This window comes from Stegostoma tigrinum, chromosome 28, assembly GCF_030684315.1.
Source record: "Stegostoma tigrinum isolate sSteTig4 chromosome 28, sSteTig4.hap1, whole genome shotgun sequence".
Taxonomy (NCBI): domain Eukaryota; kingdom Metazoa; phylum Chordata; class Chondrichthyes; order Orectolobiformes; family Stegostomatidae; genus Stegostoma; species Stegostoma tigrinum.
This window is the reverse complement of record NC_081381.1, coordinates 34453191-34465570: the sequence shown is the minus strand read 5'-3', so window position 1 is coordinate 34465570 and position 12380 is coordinate 34453191. Positions and strand designations below refer to the sequence as shown.

General features: G+C 37.6%; 1 protein-coding gene across 6 annotated transcripts in view; it reads left to right on the top strand.

Moving 5' to 3' along the window:
- vps13d (vacuolar protein sorting 13 homolog D) overlaps positions 1–12380 on the top strand; it is a 276898-nt gene that overhangs the window by 142668 nt on the left and 121850 nt on the right. For all 6 annotated transcript variants that reach the window (XM_048561113.2, XM_059638090.1, XM_048561115.2 and 3 more), the window contains 10 exons: positions 443–548; positions 2493–2645; positions 2822–2957; positions 3689–3736; positions 4833–4983; positions 7634–7844; positions 10020–10267; positions 11474–11665; positions 11787–11913; positions 12197–12339. In XM_048561113.2, the coding sequence (XP_048417070.2) occupies positions 443–548; positions 2493–2645; positions 2822–2957; positions 3689–3736; positions 4833–4983; positions 7634–7844; positions 10020–10267; positions 11474–11665; positions 11787–11913; positions 12197–12339 (1515 nt within the window). The remainder of the gene's footprint in view (positions 1–442; positions 549–2492; positions 2646–2821; positions 2958–3688; positions 3737–4832; positions 4984–7633; positions 7845–10019; positions 10268–11473; positions 11666–11786; positions 11914–12196; positions 12340–12380) is intronic.

Sequence of the window (12380 nt, the reverse complement as noted above, 5' to 3'; positions counted from 1 at the left end):
AATGTTAGACTAGCCACACAGGCTTTGTGAGATCTCTATTTTTTTGATGTAGTATAAATTATATTAACTCTATATTTTTACCCAAAAGGTGCACAATTGTCTGAATGTCATTCATCTTAATTCTATTAAAAAAGGGCTTCACTATTTTAATTTTGAAGAAATGTTAAATTATAGCCCTGAAATCCCACCCTGCAGAGCTAGCACGTTTAAGGCAATTGCTGCTTTAGCCCATTAAATTAGGTACTAGCCAATTAACTTTTAATAGGTTTGTACTATATTAAAAGTACCGAACAAAAATGTTACCAAGTGTTTTCAGTATGTGTAAAATATCAGCATAACTTTTCAGTTTTTTGTTTAGTCAGAAGTTCCAAATAGGAGATTTAAGAATCCAGCTGGAAATTGGCCATCGGCTTCCATTCTAACACATTTGTTCTTCTTGCAGCAGAAGGAAAGATACCAAAAAGACGGCAGCCATTTGTGCCATATGCCCTCAGGAACCACACTGGTTGCACCATGTGGTTTGCCACGCTCACAACTACTCCAACTAGGTATAAAATCTGTTTCGTATAACAATTCATGTACTCTTTTTCCTGTAATTATTAACGTGTAGATTTTCCATTATATATGTTTGATCTGGTTTTCAGTGTAAACCACAAGGTTAATAGTTTTTGTCTTGACATTTGTAAATCCCAGAATATGTTATTCTTTCAGGGATGGGGCCACCGCTGGCAAGTCCAGCATTTGGCCTTCCCTAATTACCCTGGAGAGGGTGATGATGAGCTGCCTTCTTGAAGAACTGCAGTCTATGTTGTGTAGTTTTACCCATGACACTGAAAGGAAGGACCTTCCAGGATTTTGATGCATTGACAGTGAATGAACAGCAATATAATTGCAAGTCAGGATGATGTGCGACTTTGAGAACTTGAAGATGGAGGGTGTTTCCATGAATCGGCTCTCTGTTTTTATGAGTGGCAATAGTTGTAGGTTTGGGAGGTAGTATCTCATCTAAATGCCCCTCTGTAAGTTCTTTAATAATATTTTCTCACATTTTTCTTTTGATCGATGTTAACTCATCAATTACCTCACTAGCCACATCTTTTTAAACCCTGGGATGAGATTCCTCAGGATCTTGACACTTGGCAGACTGTGGAATCAACAATTTATTCGGTATTATTTCCTTGAGAATTGTAGTTTTCCTGAGTTCTTTCCTCCCTTCCATTTTTTTAACTTTTGACTACTTTTGGGATGTTACTTATCCTGTACAGTGAAAACTGATGCAAAATACCTGTTCAGTCCATTTGACATTTCCTGATTTGGCATTCTATCTTTCAAGATCACGTTCTTATAGGACTAATGCTCACTTCATTAATTTGTTTTTCTTAAAATGAAACTCTCATCTCCTTTTATATTTCTGGCCAGTTTTCTGTCTTATTCTATTTTTTTTCATCCATTCTTTGCTGTTTATATATTTTGTCCAATCTCTGAGCTGCTTCCTGACGTTGCAGAATTACATACTACTACTTTATGTTTGATACTATCTTTAACATTTCTAGTTAAGCATGGTTGGCAAGTTCATCCTTAAATATTTTTCTTACTTGCTGGACTGCCTGGCTATTATGTGGATTCTGAAATATCCCCTTAAGCGTTTGTTACCGCAACGCTGAATACCTATCCCTTAATCCATTTTACCACTTCACTTTATTAAAGGCTCAAAATTTGTTGCATTGTATCCCAGAATATTTTCTGAAAGAAATCTATATGATTTTCACTCAAAAGAATTAGTATTTACTACCATCTCTAAGTGATATTTACCCTTGATGCCCCATTACCTGTTAGTTTTGATGTAAAGGCTGCAAATAAATATTCAAGCCTCATAAATGAAGTAGCAGCAGAAAAGGCTAATGCTTCATTATCACTGAATCCCAACAGTGTGGAAGCAGGCCAATTAGCCCATCGAGTCCACACTGACCCTCCAAAGAGCATCCCACCCAGAGCCACCCTCTACCCTATCTCTGCATTTCTCACCCTAGACACTGTGGGCAATTTAGTATAGCCAATCCATCTAACCTACATATCTTTGGACTGCAGGAGGAAACTGGAGCACCTAGAAGAAATGCACGCAGACACAGGGAGAACATGCAAACTCCACACAGTCGCCTGAGGCTCGAATTGAGCCAGGGTCCTTGACGCTGTGAGGCAGCAGTGCTAACCACTGAGCCACAGTGCTGCCCCACACGTATTGTTACATTTGACATATTGACTTCCGACCTAACCGAGCCACATTCACTAAATTATTCAACAAGCAGATGGTGCCCTGATTTCGTCCCAAATAAAGCTCTTTCAGTTTTTATGGCTGCAGAGTTTGAAGTTCTCAGAAGCCAAGAAACACATTACCATTTGATTAAACTGACGGAGCGTGCAGGTTGGCTCTGAGCGATCATGTTATAATACACTGGCATTGATATATGCGTTGCGGTTGTTTTCCATTGTAGAGTGGCACTTTCTCACAGTGAGAGTCCAGGTTTTGTACATGAAGAATCTGTTGCAGAACCTGATGACACACACAATGTTAGCCAATGGAGCGAGGTACTCCCTGGAGAAGAAGTGCCTTTTGAATTTGAAGCCAGGGAAAAGCTAAGACACAGGTGAGTGTAAAAAGGTAACGTAGTACTGACTCTACAGACTTTTTATATCTCACTGTTAAAAAGTAATCACATTAACTGTACATTTAGTCATGGTGGCATTTTTATGTAAAATCTTTGTGTTATAATTTGCTTGTGTAAGACACAGTAGCTACACATTCTTTCTTTTGTACTGACAGGCACACTCATGAGTTGAAGATTCACCAGCTGTTGGTCCGGGTGAATGGTTGGGAGCAAGTGAGTCCAGTGTCTGTGGACAAAGTTGGCATCTTCTTCCGATGTGCAGCACCTGATCGAAATAACCAGTCCTCCATGGTGTGTATTATGTACTGCTAGCATGCCATTTGTCAAGACGTATATAATTTTGAGACTGTATACTTTCGAGCAAGGGCTTGATTATCTCAAACTTTGAAGCAGCAGCCGCTTCAGAATACAGTTTTACAAACAATCGTTTGCTTTTAAATTCGAGACAGGCATATACCAAATGACGTATGTGAAATATCAAGACACCTGAAGTGCTGCAGTTGTTGAATATGCGGGTTTAGAGGGTGTTGACACTCAGTGACAAGGAAGGTCCTTGGGTTAGCGAGGACGATATATTAACTAACTAGATACTACGCAAGTTGTAAGACCAAACTCCTAAAGGTACAGTTAACATTGTTCTCTCTTGCTCTGTCTGTTGAGTATGGCATTTTTGGATTGAGCTGTGGTGCTCAGTTAGTGTCTCCTTTCCACTCATTGCGATATCCCCTGAAGGTATGGACTAAAGTAAATCCTAGGAAATCTTTCATCATAATTTGTACTACACTTAACTGAATGAGATCAGCTGCCCATTGACGTCTGAGGAAGTGTAGCAGATTTTAATTTTGATCCTGTCCATTTCCTGCTAAAAAGGTTAAAACTGCCCTCACAATTTTGGTAACAAAGTAAGTGTGTGCTACAATTTACATCAACATCAAATGGGCAAGATTTTATTGTTCCAGCCATTGACAAAAAAACAGCATTAGATGCATCTGTAATGCAAATCTGTCTTCTCTCTACTGCAGGTTGGGAGCCCCATTAGCAAGACCAATATAATACATCCACATGTCTATGTAAGCATTGGTTCTGTAACTGTACATCCATTATGAAATTACACGCTACCTTTAAAGTCAGCTGTTTCAAATTATTTAACTTTGAATGCTCAGTTCCCATTTTATTGTGCTATTTTATGAAATGTTTTAAATTATTGGGCTTTTTAATGTAAAAGAAACTGTTATCAACTATGGAATGTATATGACTTTAATGATCTGGTTTATGATTTATGTTCTGACAATCATATTTAATTATAATTCCCATTCATCTATTGATTTTATTTCCCAGTTTTACCCTGCTTTATTTGCATTAGAAGTTTGTGTGTTCAAGTCGCAGTAATTGAAACTTAAGTAAACCTGAGATTTGAGTGCATTTATGAAGGGCTATATTGTGAGAGGTGACAGTTATGGATGAAGCATTACATTTAAACTTCTTTCTACTTGTTTTGTGCAAGTTTTTGTTGCACCAACCAATGAAAAGCAGGAAATTGTCTTTTTTTTCCCCTGGCTCATAATCTCCTCTTAACCAACACCACCAAAATCAACTTAACTGGGCATGCATCACGTTTTCCACTTCAGGCTGTGATTAAATTGGCTGCTGTATTTGTCAGTGTTAAGACCAGTTCACTCATTTTTATCCTATTAATATGATTCTAACTGCAGCTTCTTCCTTGCATGCATCTGGTTTTGAAATGAGTTTAACATTATCAAATTTAATAATCTCAGTACTTAGTTTCTACCGGATATAAATAGCTCCAAACTGTTAATGCAGGTTACAAGTCAGTATTTTAGCACAAAGTAGCAAATTACCATTGTGCTCTAATATTAATTTAGTAATTCAGTGCTTAGTTTTCACCCAATAAGTGAGTCATATGGAATTCTGCCCTATATATAACCCAAAATTGATATAAGTGCAGGTGCTAATATGCTCAGGTCTGTTTTGTGCTCTCTTGGGATTTCAGTTTATAGAGTTTCTCTAAATGCACATTAGACTGAAATGCTAGTTGTGTTCTACATGTGGGAAATATTATAGACCAGATCCTTTGTATTGTACTTGATAGATTGTAACATTTTATTGATAAAGCATTACCTAACATTGTTTGATCTCATCCTGTAGTTCTCAGCACTGCCTCCAGTTCGGGTTGTGTTTTCTGTGACTCTAGAGGGAAGTGCAAGAAAAGTAATAACTGTCCGTTCGGCACTAATTGTGAAAAACAAATTGGAAGTACCTATGGAACTGAGACTGGATAGTCCATCTGCTCCAGACAGTAAGTTACTTATCAATGTAGCAATCTATTCCTCGACAGTATGGCAATTCTACAAAGCAAGAATCATCTGGCTTTGAGTCTATTACAGTGTAGGCACATGAGCTATCCACAACAGACATTAGAGACTGATATCATGTTTTAGATATGTTTATGCCCTGTTTAAAAGCAACCAGCTTGTTTCTGTCATAAACTACTGTTTTTCACATCCTTTATAAACTGCTATTATAAATTGGATAAATTATCCGCACCATTTAAATTGGGAATTTCTTTATAAATCCTATTGGTGGTGACAGTGAGCACTTGCGATTTTACATTTTCGAAGAAAGCTTTTTATTAATTGATTATTAAGTATTTCAGTGACTTAGCACGAACAAAAATTGTTTCATAACCCTGGTTTATCATAACTGAGTTTCTTCTCAATTCTGGGAGTCATCAGTTAGCTCAGCTGGCTGGACATCAGGTCAAAATTCATCTGATTCAACCTTAAATAAATTCAGAGGCCCAGATTGCATCTCTTTCTGAGAAGAGAAGTCCAAACATTAACAAGCCTTTGAGGGAATAAAAAACTCATTTCTCTTTTAAAAAGGGGGAGACATCCTATTCAATATTGTACCTTAGTTTCAATAAAGAGGAAATAGCCAACCCATCCAGACTCCTCAGATCTTTAACATTTCAATTAAAAAATTGTAGTACTGACTCTACGCACTAAATTCCAATGGGCATATGTCCAAACTGTTTAGCATTTCTTTATAAATGAAGCCCTTAATGTGAAGAATGAGTCGAGTGAACCTTCGCTGAATCCTTTTAAAATAATTGCATCTTTTTCAAACAAGGAGACTGAAACTCTAGACAGTATTTTGAATGTGGTCTCACCAATACCTTGTGTATCTGCTATAAAACATGCCTACTTTTATTTTCCATTCTGCTTGCCAGAAATGATAACACTCTGATTTGATTTCCTAATCACATGCTGTGCACACAAAAGTAACTTCTGTGATTTAGGTATCAGAACGCCTAGAGTCATGTGTAGCATCATGTACTGCTCTCATTATTTAAGTGTGCAGCGTTCCTGTTGCTGCCAAAATGAACAAGTTCATATTTGCACATATTATATTCCATTTGCCAAATTTTTGGCTTCTCTTAATCTGTCTGCATTCCTTTGCAGACTTTCCTTCTTATCTTGACAACCTACTTTCCTACCAATTTTGGTGTAATTGACAAGTGTAGCTACCAGGCATTCAGTCCACTTATTATTGATATTGATTGTAAATAGTTGTGGATCTACAAGTAATTCCTGTATAATTCCACTAGTGACAGATTTCCAACCTGGGGAAAGAATCACTTAACGGATTCCTGTGCTTCCTGTTAGTAATTAATGCTTTAGCCATGCTAGCATGTTACTTTCTTCACCATTTGCAGTAATCTTTGATAGGGTACCGTAGCCAATGCCTTTTTGAAATCCAAGTACACTGCCTCTACTGGTTCCACTTTATATTAAATGCATGTTATTTAGTCAGAAAACTGCAATAGATTAGTTAAACATGATTTCTCTTTCACAAAACCATGTTAGCTGTGCTAGCAAATTGCGATTTTCTGTGTATCCTACTATAATCTCCATAATAATAAATTCTGGCATCTTCACCTGTGGTAGATGTTAGGTTAACGAGCCTCAACTTCCCGGTTTTCTGCCTCCTTTCTTGAATATGTTTGTTACATTTGCTACTTTCCAATCTTTCTGATAGATTACGACAAATACTTCTACTATCAGTGTCTTCACTTTCTTAAATCTCCTTGCATTCAAGCCATCTGGATTTTAGAACTTGTCACCTTTTAGGTTCATTAACCATCCAAGTATCTTTTCCGTGGTGTTGACGATTCAGGTTTATCCCTTACTATCATCTTCAATAAGGATAATAATAATAAGTTATGTGACCAGATCAGTCAGTAGTTCTTGGGAATTTTCAAGCCTTGCATAATGTATCCAGCTCTGATGCCCAAAACATAAACTTAACATTTTGGCTCCACACGGATTGATTAATAGAGCCAAAAGATTGATTGCTCGAAATAAAAGCTTGAAATTTTTATCAAAGACTGGAGGCAACCAGAGTCTTCCTGTCTAGAAATATGGTGTCTCAAAGATACTTAAGCAGCTAGATACAGAGATGAGAATGCAGGAAAAGAATACACCTTCATACTAATTTAAGGTGTGAGGGGTGTAAAAGCAAATGTATTCAAACTGCTAAAAGTCAAATTCAGGATAAGTGTTCAGACATTTCTCTTTACACACAGAAATGAGCATGTGGAGTGAGCTCCAAAATGGAGTAGTTGAGAAAAGAAAGTTTCTGGAATGAATATAAGAAACAGTTGGATGGTGCAGTGGTGGGAGGTGTGACTTTAGAATATAATAAATGCATGGATTCAGAGCAATTGAATGGACTTCCTTATTCATTACCGATTGTGGGAAGAACAGAAAAATGGGATATCTTTCTCTTCAGCCTCTTGTCTCAGCTTGCATGTCCTCAGAGCCATCATTATTGATGCACTCAGGCTCACAACTGGTATTTGGCACTCTTACTTTCGCAGGCAAATCTTCCAAAGTTTTTTTTTTAATGATCTATTGTTTACGTAAACTTAATTCTGATCATTTCAGAACCTGTGGTGCTACCAGCAGTGTTACCAGGTGACTCATTAGCAATTCCCCTACACCTAACATCATGGCGTCTCCAAGCAAGACCAAAGGGTCTTGGTCTGTTCTTCTGTAAAACGCCTATCCATTGGACCAGTGTGGCAAAAGTAGGAGAGGTGAACAGCAGCAAGCGTGAATGTCACTCATCAGACTGTGATGACAACTGCTCCTACAGGTACACAACCTTTTCTGATGTTCCTCTTTCTGTAAATTCCCAAAACATTGCAGGAGTGGGTTTATGAGCAGCAATCTCCTGATAACATTTCTGATCAATCTACATGAAGTAATACTTAGTCACTGCGTAGGAGAATTCCAGTTTTGAGCAATGGCTTTGTTTGAAACATCTGACCCTCTGATCTTGCCAAAGAAACTAATCTTGTGTTTCTAGTCATACAGTTTTTAAATTATTAAAAGTAAATTGTTGGAGAATAAAAGAGCATACAGTTGTCATAGAGGGTGTACTTCTAATTTCTCTGCCAAGAGTTTTCATTTCACCTAGGAACTATTCTTGTGTACCATTCTTGAGGAAAGCACAGTCAGAAGGAGGCAGGGTGGTACAGAAAAGTGCAATCACTGCTCAACTATTTTCAAAGCTGAGTTTAGATCCAAACTAGGTGATAAGTCAAAATAGTCAGGCTCTGTGCTAGTTCAAGTGAAAATAAATTTTGCTGTTCTCAGTTCAGTTCAAAGTTTGGGCAAAATCCTCATGAGCCATACCCTTGTATTGAATTGTCATCGAACATTTACTGAAAAAGGATGGGGAATACCAAATGAAACAGAAAGGAATAAAGAAAATGGGGTAAAATCACATTATTAGAGTTGAGTAGAGGAAACCTTGCTTTAAATGTGTTCTGGTCAATACCTGACCTGAATTCTTGCTGAGACAATGTAAAGAACGCTTTAATCTGCAGCCAACTCTTGCTTAGAGCTTTCTCCTGGAAATGTTTCAATTATTTTAAAAGATTATACTTTCTGCACAAATATTGGAGCAAAATTGGTGTTGTGAAAGCACAGCAAAGGGCCTTTATATTGCTTATATAATCTTAAAATGGTAGATTATTTGACGAAGCATTTGATATCTGTGAATTTTTATCATTTTTTGGAAAAAGTAATCACGTTCATCAAATGAAAAGAAAACATAGAATCATAAAATAAGTTTGATTGAAGGCAATCCTTCAAATCTGTTTGATCTCATTCTTACAGAAAACCAAACTTACAGATTTCATATTATAGGAACCAGCTGTTTCTTAACAGAATAATGTCCAGGTTTCCTCCACTTATCCTGGCAATGCATTCCAGATGTTTAGCACTTTCTGTGTAAATAAATATTCCCTGATGTCTGTCCTAATTTTACCTTTCACAAACATGAACCAGTGCCATTCTGTCCTTTTTCTTTGATGTATCAGACTTTGTTTCAAATTTGCTTTACCTGTTACTCATTAAACTGCTATAAAATTCCTTGAACCTTCTCTTTTTGAAACTAAAGAGCACTGACTTATTACATCAGTGCTAAAAGTTTGAGCATATGACACCAGCAATTAGTTTTCGTGGACTTGTCTTCACTGCCTCAAGGCCTGGATGGCTCCCTTGAGTCATGGCTACCAGGACTGAATGCAGCAGTGTTGGATATGACCTGACCAAAACACTGAAAAACCTCAGCCCAGCTTCAGATTTCCACACCACTACTGGGGTTTCAACTCAATCTTGGGGAACTTTGAAATCAAATCTTTTTATGCTTGCAGAAAGCTGGAAATGATGCAGTCGTCTTCAATTTAGTAGAAAATTAGTAGAAAAATAAATCATGAAATCTTCTGGGGAAGAAGAGATAAAAGCTAACTTTTTCCACATCATTTGATTCTTTTCTTTGATGAGTAGAAAAAAGTAGCACCAAATGTCACCAAAGGTTATCATGCATACTTAAGTCATTAGGGAACAAATATTCCCCTCTCACTAACTTTATCAACAGTATGGCAATTTTTAACAGACATGCTAAGAGTTAAATGTGTCTGCTACCTCGTTTAAAATCCTCATTCTTATGTTTGTACATGTCTTTCACCCTGCTTCACTGGCTTTAGCTGTCTTATACTTTCTCCCACTTTTGTTCCAATTTTGCTAGCAGTGTCTTCAGCCTCATAGTTTGCAATACTGTTCCTAAAGTCCTGTCCCTGGAACTGACTCTCCTCCTTAAACCCCTTAAATCCACCTCTTATAGCATCTATCATTATCTGATCACTTCTGTGAAACTCATTCTATTTCTTTTAAGTATCTTGCATAAAGATAGTGTTTACTAAGAATGCAGTGTGTAGCCAGAGTTTCATGATAGGTTGAAATTTCTTGTTATTACTTCTAGGTATTGTGTGGCAGTGAAGAAAGAAAACTATCCTGACTACCTGCCCTTAAATTTGATGTCTGGCAATGCTATGCAGGTTTACCGGCAACCAGGCCACACCATCTACTTGCTACCTACTCTAGTTCTGACAAATCTACTACCCTGTGAGCTTTCCTACTATGTGAAAGGTACCTCCATCCGTGCGCCATTGAAACAGGGGAAAGATGCAGTGCTGCACACAGCTGATACATCACAGAACATCGAACTTGGTAAGATGTCAAAATTCTTTTCTGTCTTCAGTTTTTTCATATTGTTTTGCCTGTCATTAATCTCAAATGTAGAGGGCACTCATTCGAATGTGAAATAGAAATAAATGATTGTACATTTTATTCAGCCAAAGTAACTTCATATTTGGCAATTTATTCTTTCATGTGAAGTGGGTTAGGCGGGTATGTGTTTCCTATCCCGAATTGCTGTTGAGAAAGTGGTAGTGAGCCACTTACTTGAACCATTTCAGTTCGTGTGCAGTTGGTACGCCCACACCCAGTGGTTTTGGAAGGAAATTCTCTCTAACGTCAATTTGCACAAATGTTATTGAGCAGTGAAAAGATTGAATAAAACAGAGGGCTGGAAGTATAGATTTCATCTCTCGTTTGGAGGAGTAACAGTCCATGTTTATAGGGAGAGACCCTAAATATGAAAAGCGGATCTCTCATTTAAACTTTCTCCTGCAGATACAGATAGATTTGCTGTGCATTGAAAAAGCATGTCCCAACTAAGTTACAACATATGACCAACAACTGCAATAAGTTATTTCCAGTATATTGTCAATTGGATGCAATGTCAATGAAGTAGATGGGTATTTTTGATTTGGCACGAAAAACAAATTACCACTTTGGTTCACCGAATAATTATTATCTCTGGTTGGGAAGTTTTGTGTTTAACCCCCATGGCAGAGTTGAATGAATATTCTCGGTGTACGTTAAAGCTCAAATGACAGTATTCAGAGAAATGCGGAAGGTTTTTCTCATGTACTGGCCCATAATTTCACCTTAAAACAGTACCATTGAAATAAACAAATTAATTGGCCCTTCATATAAATATTATTTGTGAGTTCTTATATACATCATGATTGTAACATTTGTCTGATTAAACTAGTGAGCAGTTTGAAGTCATTCCTTGTGTATTGAGTACCTTTCATCACAATAGGCACTAAATATTTGCAGTCTTTATTTTCACAAACATGATTTGCCTGGATGTGTAAGATAATTAAAACCAGACACAGTTACCGCAGATGGTGCGTCAGGAGGAGAGTGGTGGTGGTGTTGAAGAATTTCAAAATACTTGAATTACTTTTCAGAGGTAATTTAAGAGAGAGAGCCCCATGGTCCAGTAGGTCTGTGGCAACCTTTACCTTTTACATGTTTTAAAAAAACTCTTTTTGAAATATGTTTTAATTATAATTTATTTGTCAGGAATCACACTAGAAAACTTTCCTGTATGCAAGGAACTCCTAATTCCAGCAGGAACCACTAACTATCATGTTCGTATGCGCCTTTACGACACCAAAAAGCGCCTGCTGAATCTGAGCATTCGCATAGTATGCAGAGCAGAGGGTTCCCTGAAGATACTCATTTCTGCACCTTACTGGCTCCTGAACAAGACAGGTAAAACAAAAAAATCAAGTTCCAAAGTAACTATAGGTGCATGCTGTAATGTTGTAGACCTGCAGGTGGTGAATTAAAATCTGTGGTCTAAAATGCTCTGCTTCATTCCAATCTTCTTCAGGGCTGCCACTAATTTTTCGACAGGACAATGCTAAGGCTGATGCAGCAGGACAGTTTGAGGAGCATGAGCTTGCACGAAGCCTCAGCCCCCTCTTGTTTAGCTTTGCAGACAAAGAGCAACCTAACATGTGAGTAAAGTGTGCAGTAAAGCACATCCCTGGCTAATCTGATTTACTGAGGAAATTGTTGTGAATTTAGACAATTCGTAACTATGAACAGGATCTTCCTGCTCTTAACCTCTACAAAGAAAATCTGATTTTAGCAATGCGATGCTGAGTTTGGAAATAAAGACTTTTTAAAAATAATTTCAGATCATAGCTGTGGTATTTATATCTGTGTGAAATGAATCCATGTCTTGCTGGTCTGTATGGGCTGAGTAGATTTATCCTCCAGTCTCTCTGACCCTTGCAGGTGTACCATGAGAATTGGGAAGGGAATTCACCCAGATGCAGTTCCTGGTTGGTGTCAGGAATTCTCTCCAGATGGAGGCAGTGGTGTGCGAGCAGTGAAAGTGATTCAGCATGGCAACAGACCTGGACTCATTTATAGTATTGGTGAGTCTGAATAAAATACTTCACTTATCTAAAGGAACAAT